The sequence below is a fragment of the Neolamprologus brichardi genome, unplaced genomic scaffold (genome assembly GCF_056152115.1).
Source record: "Neolamprologus brichardi isolate AB-2024 unplaced genomic scaffold, ASM5615211v1 NODE_ptg000031l+_length_7269946_cov_1, whole genome shotgun sequence".
Classification (NCBI taxonomy): Eukaryota; Metazoa; Chordata; class Actinopteri; order Cichliformes; family Cichlidae; genus Neolamprologus; species Neolamprologus brichardi.
Window position 1 is genome coordinate 699,656 of NW_028270136.1, and position 16,742 is coordinate 716,397.

At 42.5% G+C, this 16,742-nt stretch overlaps 1 protein-coding gene across 1 annotated transcript; it reads left to right on the top strand.

The window, feature by feature from the left end:
* Positions 1 to 2,202: 2,202 nt before the first annotated feature.
* LOC148094661 (uncharacterized) lies at positions 2,203 to 3,657 on the top strand. The gene has a single exon (XM_087837255.1). The coding sequence runs from the start codon at positions 2,344 to 2,346 to the stop codon at positions 2,950 to 2,952; it is 609 nt and encodes a 202-aa protein (XP_087693381.1). The 5' UTR covers positions 2,203 to 2,343; the 3' UTR covers positions 2,953 to 3,657.
* The last annotated feature ends 13,085 nt before the right edge of the window (positions 3,658 to 16,742 follow it).

Genomic DNA, 16,742 nt, shown 5'->3' on the forward strand with positions numbered 1-16,742 from the left:
AGTGTCCATAAGTGCATGTGGCACCAGGACACTCTAGGCCACAGGTCGATGATCGATGTTGTAATCGTATCACCAGACCTGAGGCCATATGTTTTGGACACTTGGGTAAAGAGATGGGTTGAGCTGTCAACTGATCACCACCTGGTGGTGAGTTGGATCAGGTGGCGAGGGAGGACGCTGGACTCCATATGTACAGTGAGGGCGTGCTGGAAACGTCAAACAGAGGCCCTGGTCCGCAAGTTCTTCAACGCACACCTCCGGCAGAGCTTCAATAGCATTCTGAGGGAGACTGGGGACATTGAGTCCGAATGGACCATGTTCAGCACCTCCATTGCCGAAGCCGCTGCACGGAGCTGCAGCCTCAAGGTAGTTGGTGCCTGTCATGGTGGTAACCCCCGAACCAAATTGTGGACACCTGAGGTGAGGGGAGCCACCAAGCTGAAGAAGGAGTCCCACCCGGCTTGGTTAGCCTGTGGGACTCCGGAGGCAGCTGATAGATGCCGACAGGCCAAGCGGAATGCGGCGCGGGTGGTGACTGAAGAGAAAACTTGGGTGTGGGAGGAGTTGGAAAAAGACTTTCGGACTGCCTCAAAGAGATTCTGGCAAACCATCAGGCGACTCAGGAGGGGAAAGCGGTGTTCTACCTGCACTGTGTATAGTGCGGGTAGAGTGCTGCTGACTTCAACTGAGAAAATTGTTGGGCAGTCGAAGGAATACTTCGAGGACCTCCTCAATCCCACTGGCACGTCTTCCGTGGCGGAAGCAGAGTCTGGGGACAAAGGCTGAGGCAGTTAAACAACTCCTTGGTGGCAGAGCCCCTGGGGTGGACGAGGTCCACCCCAAGTTCCTGAAGGCTCTGGATGTTGTAGGGCTGTCTTGGTTGACACATCTCTGCAATGTTGCATGGAGATCAGTAGGCATTACCCCTGGACTGGCAGACCGGGGTGGTGGTCCCCATCTTTAAGAAAGGCGACCAGAGGGTGTGTTCCAACTACAGGGGAATCACACTCCTCAGCCTCCCTGGAAAGGCTATGGGTGCTGGAGAGGAGAGTTCGTCCATAAGTCGAACCTCGGATACAGGAGGAACAATGCGGTTTTCGTCCTGGTCATGGAACACTGGACCAGCTCTTTGTCCTCTCGAGGATACTCGAGGACGCATGGGAGTTTGCCCAACCAGTCTACATGTGTTTTGTGGACTTGGAGAAGGCATTCGACCGTGTCCCTCGGGGGTCCTGTGGGGGATGCTCCGGGAGTATGGGGTGTCTGGCCCATTGCTACAGGCCATTCAGTCCTTATACGCCCATTGCAAGAGCTTGATCTGCATAGCCGGTAATAAGTCGGACTCGTTCCTGGTGGGTGATGGGCTAAGCTAGGGATGCCCTTGGTCACCGATTCTGTTCATAATTTTTATGGACAGAATTTCTAGGCATAGCCAAGTGGCGGAAGGCTTTCACTTTGGTGGTCTCGGGATCTCATTTCTGCTTTTCGCAGATGATGTGGTTCTGTTGGCTTCATCGGGTGATGACCTCCAGCTAGCTTTGGAACGGTTCGCAGCCGAGTGTGAAGCGGTGGGAATGAGGATCAGCACCTCCAAATCTGAGGCCATGGTTCTCAGCCGGAAAAGGGTGGAGTGCCCACTCCGGGTCGGGGATGAGTTCCTGCCCCAAGTGGAGGAATATCTTGAGGTCTTGTTCACGAGTGATGGGAGAAGGGAGCAGGAGATCGGCAGACGGATTGGTGCAGGGGCTGCAGTGATGCGGACACTGTACCAGTCTGTTGTGGTGAAGAGAAAGCTGAGAGTAAAAGCAAAGCTCTCAATTTACTGGTCAATCTATGCACCTACCCTCACCTATGGTCACTTAGAATCAATTCCAGAAATTTTATCTGCTTAATTTCTTATACAAGACAGAGAACAGGCCTCACCTGCTCTCCAAGGATCTATCATGTGGCCTGTTCATTTTCCTTTGTACATGCTCGCTTTAGGTCAGAACAGAAGTTCTGTGTGGCCCTACAATATTAACTGAGAGGTTGAAAGTAGGGGTGCAACGATACAACAAAATTCACGGTTCGGTTCGGTTCGATACTTTGGTGTCACGGTTCGATATTTTTTCGATACAAAAAAAATGTTCATGCCTTTTTATTAATTTGTCATTTATTAAATTTTCACGGCACATTCTGCACCACCTTCTCGTTTGGCTCTCAGCGGAGGCGGTCGCACTTTTCTCCTCTCCTCCTTACCCTTATCTTCCCTGCTTAGCCTCTCTGTCCTTGTCTGTCTCATGTGCATTACTTTTTCCCTGGAACAGTCTCTCACTGTCGTTCTCTAAAACCTAAAAGAGAATTATGGATTTGATCAACTGGTCTCTGAATGCTATTGACACCCTCTTCTCAACGAGAAGTCTGGGCTCGGGAGAGCCCGAGTGCCCCGGAGGGACTTTCCCTGCCGGATACACGATGGACGGGTGGCAGAAATGGAGGCTCGTGTGCCTGGCGGGACTGTCGATCGAGGACGCTGAAGATATTTACCTATTCGGAACCATGATAACGGGGTTCTTGCTGATCGGAGCTGGCATGGCCCTGACTTATCGGAGAAATAAGAGAGCGGAACCGGCTGTTCAAACCCCCCCAAAGCTGCCCGCTGGAATTGAAGCGACGGGACGAGTCGCGACCTCTCACAACGAACGCAGCATGGTTAACACCTTGGAGACGCTTATGGCTGATGTGAAGGCTCAAAACAACACCATTGAGCGTATGGTGGGATACATCAGAGAGGGCCCTGCTCAAAATGAGAACCTTGAGCGAAAGCTGGATCACATCACAGAACGGATCACAGCAGTTGTGAGGTCTCAGAATCAAAAGAATGATAACACCACGGATCAGAAGTTTGATAACATCATGGGGAGGCTCGCGGCTCTCCAACGGGAGATAGAGAGACCAGTATCAGAGTGTTAAAGATCAGCTTTGAAAATTCTCAATAAATCAACAAATTCGGGATCAAATGCAGACACCACCACGGCGCCAGCTGCACAGGCCCAAGGCTGAAGCCGGACAAACACTCCCTGATAACGACTGTGATTTGACTATTCTCCCCATCCCATGCAAGGCCACCTGGATTGGCTGGAGGACTGTTTACTTAGCCTGATAGGGCGAAGGACACTGTCTCAGCTGAACTATGGACACGCATACACACACACTTACACTGATAAGCACTCACTCATCTCCCCTTCCCTTTCCAACGCCTTCGATGCTTGTTACCTCCTGGGAACACGAGGCGGGTCTGGGCCCGCGCTGGCGAGTCGGCGCAGTGGCAGGATGTCTGCTGTGTTGCCTGGGATTACTCCATCCCCCTACTCCCACCCTGTGGCTTGTTATGTCTTCATAATGTTGTGCTGTGAACATTCATGTGCTTTTTTTTTGTGCAGAGGAGTTTTTTTTGTTTCCTGTTCTCGTGCTGTCCTACCATGGAAGCACAGCATGAGTAGGGGTCTCTTTTTTTCCTCTTGTACCTTCCCATTGTGTGTACATTTCAGTGTTTTTTCCACAACTGCCGATCTCCGACTTGTAACCCCCATGTAATGTCTGTGTTATGTGTGTAAGGTCGGGGGGGGTGTCTCATTTCACTGCGGGGCAACCTGTATGTGACAAATAAAATCTGAATCTGAACCTCTCTGTGCGTTCATCATTTGTTTGAAGCCAGCTCACCTCCTGCAACCACTTTTCCGAGAATACGTGCTTCTTTTGTGGTTCAGACTCCTTCTGACATTTCTTTGGAGGTGGAGGAACATCACAGTAATTGCTTAAAGGAGCTTCTTCGACATCTTTAAGAGTTCTAAACAAATGTCTGTCCTCTTCCTTAAAATCTTATGTACGCAAACACGCGTTGCAACTTCTTATCTTGTGCGGGTTTTTATTTTGACAGCGAATGCGCACCTGCGGACCACTTATGTGCAGCCCTGGTTATTTAGCTCGTCATATTGCAGCCACAGAAATTCTTTTGTCCATGAAACCATAAAGCTGCACTTTCTTTTTGCCTTATAGTCTGATTTGTCATAACCTTTCCGTTTTGTCACTTCTTCACCCTGACCTGTCTTATTTGGCTCAGCAGAACTAAAATATATATCCTGCTGCTTTTACACACGCACTAACATAACGCTCAGCGATTCTCTGCGCGATCAACCTCTCACATGTTTAAGCTGCAGGAGATTTCACTTGTCATGTTTGCATAGTAAGCTAACGATTGATAAGACGATGTCAGAGGAATTGGTGCGCAAATTATCATCACTCACCAATCAGTACTGTCGCTTTCTATACACAGTTCACGCGATTGCAAAGTGAAAGCAAAAAACAAGCGCAAATTCAAACGCGATTTCAGTATGTCACATATTGACAGTGGCCGATGCCAATGACATAATTACCCAGCTACATTTCCGAAAGAATGCAAAAGCATTGACATATATTTTTCCTTCCTACGATAGGCCGACGGGCAGGGCAGAGATAGATTTTGGTAGCCCGACTGGAAAAAAGCCCCAGGACGTCGGGCTAGCGATTTTGCGAGCCCTGTATCTGATTGAGGAATCACTCATCTTTGGAGAGAGTTTATTATGGAGAAATGTCTCTTTCCAAAATAAAAGCTATACTATACGCTTCTTCTGGGCTATATTCTCAGCAGCATATTAAACATATCAGGTCCCCATAAGGAGAATCATGTGCTAACGGCTGTCTAAATGACTCGGGTAAAGTTTGTAGCATGCGTGCTTGTTTTTGTCTGCTTCCACTTGTCTTTGCACTAGGATGATGTCGGAGTAAATGTGCAGTCATATTGGTTGTGTTCCCACTAGTGCTGTCAGCGTTAATCTGAAATGACGTTAAGGTCACAACACGGCAAATCTCCGTTAACGAGCTACCGCGGATCGCCTCATGAGTGGGGCTGGAAGACGTCAACACATTAACGAGCTAACTGCGCTAACACACTAGTTCCCACCAATTGAGCATTGCTGGCACATCCAACATACTGTTTTACTTTTGTCCATGACGTGCTTACCTTCAGGGTCATACGTCACATGAAAACCAAAATAGTTCCAAACGCCAGATCTGAATGAGGGTGGGGGAGGTTCAATTTGCCATGTTGCAACGAGCTTAACTTCTGTCTAGCTAGCTTGCCCTGCGCTCAGTGAATCTGTGTTCGACTACTCCGCCTAGGCTGCACTGTCGAGCGCAGATCCACTGAGCGCTCAACACAGACAGCATCGTCAGAAGGAAAGTTGATAAAATAAATTAAAAATGTTGTATCGTTCGATACATATGCGTACCGAACCGAAAGCACTGTATCGAACGGTTCGATATCGATACGAGTATCGTTGCACCCCTAGTTGAAAGATAACCTGGGCTCTTTAATTCTCTCTTGGCTCTTGGCGAAGGCGATCGCACTTTTCTCCTCTCCCACTCCCATATCTTCCCTGCTTAGCCTCTTGTCCTTGTCTAGTCTCGTGTTTTTTGTATTACTTTTCCCTGGAACACTCTCTCACAGTCTGTTCTCTAAAACCTAAAAGAGAATTATGGATTTGATCAACTGGTCCCTGAATGCTATTGACACCCTTTTCTCAACGAGAAGTCTGGGCTCGGGTGTGCCTGAGGGTGGTACTTTCCCTGCCGGATACACGATGGACGGGTGGCAGAAATGGAGAATCATGTGCCTGGCAGGACTGTCGATCGAAGACACTGAAAATATCTACCTATTCGGAACCATGATAACAGGGTTTTTGCTGATCGGAGCTGGCTTGGCCCTGGCTTATCGAAGAATTAAGAAAGCAGAACCGGCTGTTCAAACCCCCTCAAGGCTGCCCGCTGGGATTGAAACGATGGGACGAGGCGTGAGTTCTCAGAATGGGCTTATTGAGTGCAGCATGGATACGATCTTGGAGAAGCTTACGGCTGCCATGAATACTCAGGATAAGACCTCTGAGCACAAATTGGATTACATCTTGGAGAAGTTCACTCAGAATAACACCTCTGAGCGCAAGTTGGATCACATCTTGGAGCAGCTCGTTGTGGTCGTGAGTTCTCAGAATCTGCTCTTTGGGCACAAGAATGACAAGACCACGGAGCGCAAGTTTGATAACATCATGGTTCGCGGCTCTCCAACGGGAGATTGAGAGACCAGTGTCGGACTGTTAAGAACAGCTTTGAAATTCTCATGAGTGGTTTGCACTAAAGAAAAAAACCACCATCATAATGCGGCTATCCCTTCGGCGCCAGCTGCGGGCTCAAGGCTGGAGCTTAACAAAAACACCCTGATAACGACTGTGTTTAGACTGTTCTTCCCATTCTATGCAAGGTCATCTGGGTTGGCTGTAAGACTTACTTAGCCTGGCAGGGCGAAGGACACTGTCTCAGCTGAACTCTGGACACACACACACGCACACAGACATAGATACACATGCTGATGTACATTCATCCCCCCTCCCCCTCCAAAGCGTCCTTTGACGCTTATTCCCTTCCGATGCTGACGGTGGATCAAGGCAACCAGCGCATAGGCTGCAGGCCCGGATGTACTGTCTACATTGGCTGTCTCTCACCCTTTACCCATCCCTGTTGCTTGTCGTGTGTTTCTCTGGTGTATTAAGAGTTTTTTTTTTTCATGTGCTATGTGCGGAGGTGGTTTTTTTTCTGTTCTCAAACTGATCCCCCTATTGGAGCTCAGTCTGGGGAGAGTTATTTTTTTCTCCTTATCTTTCCTCGTGTGGTGCATTTTTCCATTGTTATACCACTCTGACCTGTCTTCCCCATGTGATGTTTTTGTGTAATGTATGTATGGTCGGAGGGTAAGATGGCACCGCCATTCCGTGCAATAGGTCGGCAGCCTTAACATGAAATTTCCCCTTGTGGGACTAATAAAGGTATCTTATCTTATCTTATCTTATCTTATCTAATCCCTGGTGAAAACTTAAGGATAATCTTTGACTAAAATTTGAAATATGACAAACAAACCCATGTTGTGGTCAAGAGCAGGTTATCCCAACTGAGAACAATCTCCAAACTAAAACATTTGTTTAAATCTATCAGATCCAGAAGGTGTTGTGCTTGTTTTTGGTACATCTAGACTGCACTACTATAATGCACTGTAGACTGAAGTTATTAAATCTTGTCTTGCTCATTTACAGTTAGTCTAAATTGCTGCAACCTGATTACTGAATGGGACAACACAGAAAAGACAGTTTGTGTTACTCCAGTGTTGGCAGCTGTGCACTGGCTCCCTATGCATTACAGTATCCTGTATAAAGTGAAGCTATTTGTATTTAAACCTCAAATGGCCTTGCACCTGCATATAGACACGCTGCATCCACACACTCCCTCAAGATCATTAAGGTCTGCTTTCCAATCACTCTTGATCGTACCTGAAAGAGTGTCATGCTTTTGTTGTCACTCTGGAATGATCTCCCAACTGACTAAAGAGTGGTGATTGTCTTTAAATCTAAATACTCATACCATTTTTGTCAGGCTTTTTAAGGTAGCTGATCCCTGGAACTGTGGCTTGTTGTGTGTGAATAGTGTAAATATGTTTAGTATGAACTGCTGTGAATTGTGATTTTTATTATTATTATTATTATTATTAATTCATTTTTAATGCGCTATATAAATAAAATTTATTTAGTTACTCACCTTGCTAAAAAATACTCAGTCGTTGTTGCATGGAGATCAGGGGCATCAATCGTGCAATTATTTTCATCTTCTGAAAATAGGATATGTATAAAAATGGTCATGATTTCTGAAAACATTAAAGGAATACTTTTGTTAAACTCCTTGAATTAAAGCTGAGCATCGGTACCTCAATTGCATCTTGATTGGTTGACCTTACTTGGTTGTGTCACTATCCAAGCAATCCAGACATCTTCTCCTTCTTATGGCTACTTTCTCCAGCTTTAATATTTGAAGCAGCCCTAATCATTACTGTTATAGACCGCATTGCTCTGAGGCTAGGCTATTTTAACAACAAACACACAGTAAGGCAGCAAAGGGAAATAAGTCAATTTTTCATTTTTGTTCCTGCAGCAGTTCCCAGGATTGTTGATACTGTAAAAAAAAAAAAACTATCGGTTTTCATATGGACTATGTATCTGCATTTATGCTCACAAAGCTATTTAATGGTATTTTCCTTGTGTGTGTGTGTGTGTGTGAGAGAGAGAGAGAGAGAGAGAGAGAGAGAGAGAGAGAGAGAGAGAGTATTTTTGCCTCCTGCTGTGCTGTAACTGTCTTTCTGGGAACAGGCTTATCCGGCATAGTCCCCCCTCTCAGGGTTCACAGCAGAGGTCAAAGGTGAAGTGTCAGAAAGGTCATTTCCTTGGTGATAATTCTCTGATTCAGACACAAGGGACATTTTTCACACTGTGAGAATCATACAAAACCGTACACACCAGTGACTTGGCACAGTATGGGGGCAAGTAAGTATACATATCTATCTGTCTCCAGATAGATATTTTCTTTGCTTTTGCTGCAGCAAGAACACTGACAGAGAGTAGAAAGAGAGAGCATATGTCTCCTATACTGACTTCTCTTCATTGGATTCCTGTTAAATCCAGAATCTAAATTTAAAATACATTTTGTCACATACGATCACTTAAATAACTGATTTCATAGCACAAAATCCACCCATTACTCACTCACTATGTATATATGTACCACTCTGCATTTATTCATTTGTTTTTTATTTAATCATTATTTAATAATAATAATACATTTATACATATACATACACGTATACATTTATACATAATCAGGCTCTCTTCCAGCACGTCTTTGTCCAGTCTTGCTTCCCTCACCCACAACCAATTGTGGTGGATGGCTGGCCCTCCTTGATCCTGGTTTCGCTCCTTGAGAGGTTACTTCCTGTTAAAAGGGAGTTTTTCCTTCCCACTTATTTACATTATTTAATACCTTAATTAAGATTTAGTGTCTCTAATCACTTCTTCAAAATATCTTGATAAAGAAAATGCAAGCTGTCCTTCAAGTATGTTTTAAGTAAGTTTTAGTAGTTATAGTTTCATAGTTGTTGTTATTTTGTACTTTTGTTTTTGTTTTATTGTTCCTTTGTGAAACCTATTAGTGGTAGCCAACCATTGGAACCACAGTGACATTCGCTGGCTAAAAAAACAACAGTGGACGAGAGTGAGCAGGATATTCTACGAGCATAAATAGCAAAAAATAAACTTAAGGGAGGGAAAAAAATTAATGAACATACTAAGTTGGGACTAGATGCATTTTTATTTGAAATCTTTGAGGGTGATAGTCTCCGATTTTCAGCCTTTGCAGATAAAATATGTTTTGCTCGATTAAAATGAGGATTTGGTGAGTCAAAGTTGTTTTTCGTTGCTGGCAGATAGTATGCTATTCCCTTGTGTACTTTACTAAATAAGCTGTTGAACACACTGATAGCTAAGATGACAGTAAGTGTATTTTATATCGGGTCATTTATTTTAGTCGACTCATGTCGATCAGAGATAGAGAACAGCAGCTATAATAAATCCAGGTTAACCCCTTAACTAATATAGGCTAACTTGTAGTTTAAACAAATCAGAATTTCAAATCTAAACTGGAAAGTGAGAGAATTTTCTTTTCTTTTCTTTTCTTTTGTGTATTTGTCTTCGTGTTTAATTTATTTCCTTCTGGGTTCTGGATACAACAACTAAGGTCCACTTGAAATTGTATATTTCTGTGTCTTCCATTTTCCTTTCCATTGAATACAGCTTTAGCAGTGAATTTCATAGTGTCTGCCAACAACCTTCTGTTAGAGTTTTTGGTTTTACATTATTATTGAACTTTGTTTTTTTATATTATTTATCATTTCTAGTCTTTTGGTTTCTTTGTTAGAGTTCTCGGTCTATTGGTTTATGTCTCTGTGTTCCATAGTTGCTCTGTCTCCCCTGTCAGCTGTATCCCTTTGTAAGTCCGCGTCTCTGTGTTATGTTTCCTGTTTTACTTTGAAAGTCCGTGTCTCATGTTAATGTATCTGGTTTTGCTTCCTTTGTCACGTTAGCCCTGATTTGTCACAGCTGTGTTTCCTTTCTGTCTCCCATTCCCTGATTGCTCCCTCTGTGTATTTAAGGCCTGTGTTTTCCTTTGTCAGTGGCTGTATCCCAATTCAGGGTCTGCAGCCTTAAAGGCCGCATTTTAAGGCCGATTACATCACAGCGACGCGACGAAGGCTGTCCCAATTCGAAGGCTGCTCAAAATGCGGCCCTCAAATGCGTCCTTCATTTCCCTGAATTTTAAGGACGTGGCGGTGTAGACTTCGTGGCCCAACATATCCCAGAATGCATAGCGCGGCGGTGGGTGTGGATAATTTTGCCAAAAAAAAGGGCGGAAAAAGGGGCGCCCGAAGAGTAAACTTTAAGTCAGTACTGAATATTATGCCACTTATTTATGTGCAAATGTTTAATAACGAAGAACATTAAAACATTATTGTTGGCCACATGTCGGCAAAGTTATGTGACATTAGTGACGTTTGTACTAACTTGGTTTTAAAGCCTTTACTTTAAAATATACGCCGTTCAATAGCTGAGCTTAATCTTACAGAGAATGATCAAAGCTCATGTAGAAACAAACAAACAAATGAACAAAAGATTTTCTCCTTCATTTCTGTCAAACAAAGCTGTATGAAACGTTTCCAGCTGTTAGTATCATGGTTGCTAGGCAACCTGGGCAGCGCGACGGAGGCTAGACCGTCCCATTTCACAAGCCTCGCACTTCCGGCCTTAGCGGTCTTTAAGTACGCGGCCCTTGAGGATGTTGAGGCTGCGTACTTTAAGGCTGCAGACCCTGAATTGGGATACAGCCAGTGTTGTGGTCTCCCTCATCTTATGCTGTGTTCTGTCTGGCTGCATGTGTAAGTTTAGTTTGGCATTCTCAGTTTCGGTATGTTTGAGTTCACGTTTTTGCTTCTGCACATTGGGTCCACCATTCCTGCCTGCACACAGCTCATGACACCTTCAGCAACCACTCAGATGGTTGACAGCTGGTTGTCAAATGGACATTAACTAGCCAAGGAATGTGTGGCCTGGGGTTATTAAGATTGATTATTTGATCCTTTGCTGAATTTGTAAGTTTTCTCACTTACAAAGAAATAAACAACCTCTAATATTATGGTAGTTTCACATTAATGGAAAGAGACAATAAAATTAGCTAAATATTCTCCCACAGCAGCCTAGACTTATTGTAGAACCAGTAAACAAGGATTCATATGCTTTATCAAAGGGGAAAGTTTTAACCCTTATCTTAAAAGTAGAGAGGGTTTCTGTCTCCCAAATCCAAACTGGAAGCTGGTTCCACAGAAGAGAAGTCTAAAAACTGAAAGGTCTGCCTCTCATTCCACTTTGAAATACTCTAACAACCACAAGTAAGCCTGCAGTGTGAGAGCGAAGTGCTCTATTTGGGTGATATGGTACTATGAGGCCTGTAAGATAAGATGGGCCTGGTAATTTTTTTTTTTTAATTTTTTTTTTTGTCAGTTAAGCATCCAATTTAGATTTGTCTGACCACAGAACAGGTTTCCACTTTTCCTCAGTCCTTTTTATATGAGCTTGTTTCTGAATCACCTTCACATACAACTGCTTCTTTGTGCCTGGTTACAACTCATTCAGTGTTGATGGCACAATGACTTGCACTCACAGGCATGATTTCTGGAAGCATTCCTGACCTATGCAGTGATTTTTCATGCAGTACCACATGTCAGCCTTAAGATCAGAGGTATCCATCCACTGATTTTACTTTTTTTACATACACAGCAATTTCTCCACATTCTCATAGTCTTTTGATGGTATTAAATACTGCAGATAATGAACTATTCAGTCTCCACAGCTGCTTCACAACTATTATAGAACAGTTAACTGTTCAGTGGTAATTTTGAGACGATCCACAAAATCTAAACAAAAACAGATATTTATGAGACAGAGCTCTAAGGTAGCCACAGTATACATTTTAGAAAAGAGAACTTGTTTAAGAAAAGAGCTACACATGTGACTTTTCTATTCATTTTTGAGTACATAAGTAAATTTAGGCTTTGTGTTTTTGTCATATTTTGTTAAATGTGTTCCCAAGTCAAACATTCATGCACACACACACACAGAGCGCGAGACGGGCAGAAACAGACACACTCACACAGGGTTCGATTTATTCCTCATCTTGTTCCTATATTCCTTCACCTCCTTCCACTTTTCCTCCCTTTCAACCTTCTCTCCATATGATCCACCCATCGATCCTCCTCCACAAAAATTCCTCCTCCACTGCCCCCACATCTTCTACCCATTCCTTCTGTGTGACCCTTTGACCAGAACCACACAGACAAGCATTTATGCAGCAAAAGCAACATTCATATTCTGATGATTAAGCTAAAGCTTGACTCCAACAGCACCTTATTATTTTCTTCCACAGAACAGAATTTAGTACTTGAGCTTGAATGTAATGTTTTAACATGATTTAATGGTCTTCATTTGTACATGAGCCGGTTTAATGTGGATGTGAAATTGGGGACTCTCCTCAGGGTGGAGGTATGGACTCCTGGAGCTGGTTACATTGAATTACACTGAAACTATGCACTATATTGTTGTACTTTTTGTGCAAACACTAAAAAGGTTTAAGTGTTTACACTTTAAAAGTTCAAGCGATTATATGGCCACTTCTTTATATTGTGCAAAAAAGTGATAATACTACAAAAATGGGTAATATTATTAATTACACTTCTTTACACTAAAAAAGGGCAGCATTGCAAGTAGCAGCATTCTGCTTAATCTAAGTCTACAGGAAGTGAAAGTAAGTCTATATGATGTCCTCTGAACTAATGGAAACATTACTATGTGTAGTGTTAATAGGCTCGCTGTTTGAGGTCTCATGGTGTTAGTGATATTAAGAGGCATAATTGAGTTGCTCAACAGACCGAGGACCAATCGGCACTCTGTGTGTCACCCTGCAGAGAGACAGGGAGACTGAGCGCCACACACAACGCACTCACACACACTAAGCCAATACATCAGGGTTAAACTGGCCAAACTCATTTTTCTGAAAAGGTCGTTGTTAAACACTCGAGTCTCACCGAGATATTACTCTTATCATTTCTACTTGTCACATTTCTCTCTGCATGCAAGGCCTTTTTTTTTTTTGGTCCTCATTGTTTTTCTTTTTTTGCAAAATATCTGTAATGTCAGTAACTGTGTGTGTGTTTATAAAAGTTGGTTACCAGTGCTGTGTGTTACGCAAAATACATACCATGGTAAATGTATTTAAATCTAAAGGGTTTAAGTGAGTGAAATGAATGCCAGAATGATTTTAAAAAAACACACACACAAGGGAGAGAGGAAAAGGGGGTTGAGCAGACAGGGATGGAGTAAAAGCAGGGGGGATGAGCTCAGCTGTGTCCTCATCTCATTTTCAATCTCAAACCAATTAATTGGGCTGAATTACTCTCACAGCGGACACACACACTACGTTCAGATTTTGTAACCTAAGGATAACGCGTGTGCTCGCTCTCCCACATGCACATGTACCATTTCCCATTTGAAGCACAAGATAAGCAAGTACACATGCACACACCCTGCTGTGAGCGCAGCAGCAGTCAGCACAGTCGGACATGAAATACTGTCCAGTAGCATCATCCATCTGCTGTGCTTACACCTCCTTCACCCTTTCTTCTTTTTCCCTCTCCCCTTCTCTATTTTTCTCTTCTCCATCATTACTCTCTTCTTCCTCTCATCACCACTGCTGTCAGTAAATTACATATTCCCTTTAAAAAATTGTCTTTGTAAAGTGGTGAACACAGATGGAAAAGACAAGAATAAAATTACACCATTACACTGAGCTCACATGTGAATTTTTCTCATTTTGAGGGAGGGAAATGTGACAGCAAAACAAAGTCTATCACCTTGTTTCCATAACAACACACGTAATTTGCCGAACTTGTTGGCTTTTTGTTGCTACTGAGTTTAAAAAAAAAAAAAAAAAAAAAAGGGGGGGTGCCTGAGGTCCCTCATAGCTATTATAGTTAAATTCATTTGATTTGTATTTGCAGTCAGTATTTATTTAAAAAAAAATAAAAAATCTTGAAGCAACTGTTGTCATTTGGCACTATATAAATAAAGTACAGGTAATATGTAGTTAATGCCATATTATCAGAAGAACATAATGAAAACCTTAATGGTTAGAAACTCTGTTAGTTATGTTGTGAAATCCTGAAATGTAATTTAAAAACAACGTATCTATTTCTTGTTCAAAAAAGAATAGCGCAACAAGATTCGCTGGAAATCCAAAAACTTGTTAGCCACAAAATATAATTTTTGTTTTCAGTATATGCAGTAATAATCTTAAATATCTAATAATGAATACAGTAAATGGGCTTTTTATCATAACTTATTGTCATCTAGTTGCAAACTAACAACAACCTCTTTATAGTGTGTCATGGATTAAGTCAACCAGTGAGACAACCAACCAGATATTAGCTGTTTCCTTTCTGTCAGTCAAAGAGATGCAAGAATTCATCTTATTCATTGTACTTTTTTTGAACCACCACAAATGGTTCTTATGAGGCATTGTGCTGCTAACAGAACTTCAGCTCTTTGCAAGCACCTGCACTAATAGCAATAACTGATAGCTAATGCTAAACTAGCCAAAAACCCAGAATAATACATGATATTGATATTACGATATTTTACTACCCCTCACAAAAAAGAAAATACATCTGTAACACACGTCAGTGTTAATTCGCCAAGTAACATGTGGACACAGCTGTTAAATGTTCTACAGTGCCTATATTTACATGTTGCCTTTTCAGGCTAGCTCACAACATTTCTTTATCACAACTGATCTTTGCGCAGCTGTCTGCTCTCTCTAATAATAAATCCATAAACAACATAAAATAAGTGAACAAACAAGAAATGCTCAGTTCCTAATGGAAAGCTCCCAGCAGTCTCGGCCCATTCAAGTATAACTAAAAGTTTTAAACCTCATCTTAAAAGTACAGAGAGTGTCTGAATCCAACCTGAGAGCTGGTTCCACAAAAGAGGGGTCTGAAAGCTAAACCTCTATCTCCTGTTCTACTTTTAAATACCCTCTGACCCACAAATATAAGCCTGCAGTCTAAAAGAGAAGTGCTCTATTGTGGTGATATGGTACTATGAGGAGCTAGCTGGAGTCAGTCCCAGCTGTCACAGAAAGTTGGTAGCCAGAACAGCTTAATGGTCTATTACAAGGCCAACTTAGAGACACCATCATTCACACTCACATTCACCACTTTGAAAAATTTAGAATCACCAATTAACCTACTATGGTGCATGTCCTTGGAAGGAGGCCAGATTCTGCCAACCTGTCCAAAATCTGGCAGGTTATGAGCCAAACCTGCCTGCCTGCTGGGAGGTTTGGCACCAGCTGGGGCAGTTGTGGCTCAGGTGGTAAAGCGGGTCATCTGTAAATCGGAAGGTCCTTGGTTCCTCTTGTCGATGTGTCAGAGAATTGTTGGTCTGCTCCAAGCTGCCACAATATATCCATCAGCATGTGAATGTCTGGAAATGTTGGATAAAAGTGCTTAGGTATAGATAAAAGCACTGTGTGAATTTGAGAGTGTAAATGGGAACCCCCTTAACGCCTAGTGTGTCATATTTCATACACAAAAATTTTTGTGGGGTTGTTTTTAGACTTTTACATCAGCATTGTGACTTTCCCCCTATAAAACCTAAATAAATTGCACAATACATTGTAAAACTGCACAAAAATATGCTAAATGTAGCGAATATGACACAAATTCAAATATATATATATTTTAGATTTCAGAAGATTCAAAAAACCTTTCATTTTCAAAAAAATTGAATTTTCAGGCAATTGTTTTAGGCTTTAAAGGGTTAGGTGTTAAAATTGAATAAAAATGCACAATGTAGGTACCAGTCCATTTTACCAGCCAGCCCCTGCTGGTTTCTGGAATCAGAAGTCTTGGTTCCTCTGAGTCAGAAGTGACCATATTTAGACTAAATAATGTTGTTAAGCTTTCCAGTAGTGCTAGCATACTTAAACTGTGCCCATATAATGCTTGGGTGCAATGCACAGACACTTACATGCATCAGCTATTGAGAAAACAAATGAAGTCAAACTGAAGATACTTGAACGTGTTTGTGTTATTTCCTGATCCCATCTGGTGACAGAATAACTGACTAATCATTTAGTTTAGTTTTTTTTATTCAAAATTCATCAGCAAACAGAGGGAAAGACATATAGAGTCACTGACCAAGTCCATATTGACTCAATGTGTATTTAGTCACTCTCTCTATTAGAGAGAGAAGTCCAGAGGGCAAAGGTGCCAGGCCACACTCCTCCTTAACATATATACACAAAGAGGTTCTTCTCTGACCTCTGACCTGCGGACTTCCCGTTTGTCTCACTATCTCTGTCTGACCTTCTCTGTTCATTTCGCTCCCACACTTCCCACACTTCCACATCGTACAGTTCCACTTTTTATATCAAGACATGCTTCCACAAAGACAACAAAATAGGATCAGTCTTTTTATCTTGAAGCAAGCTGCCTGTTTCCTTAACATTCATATACTGAACAAGTTAAATGGCTCCTGCTGTGGTTGTGCTGTTGCTTTAGAGATTGAATTTAAGTCTCTTGAACCTATAGAGTGAGCCTATGGATACTTCTATTCCGCTTAACAGAACAGACATCTTGGCAACAACAAATAGGTGGAAATGACAAACAATCTGTATTTGAAGGC

Coding starts and splice junctions, on each gene's coding strand:
- LOC148094661 (XM_087837255.1), top strand. CDS start 2,344: ATGGATTTGATCAACTGGTCTCTGAATGCTATTGACACCCTCTTCTCA.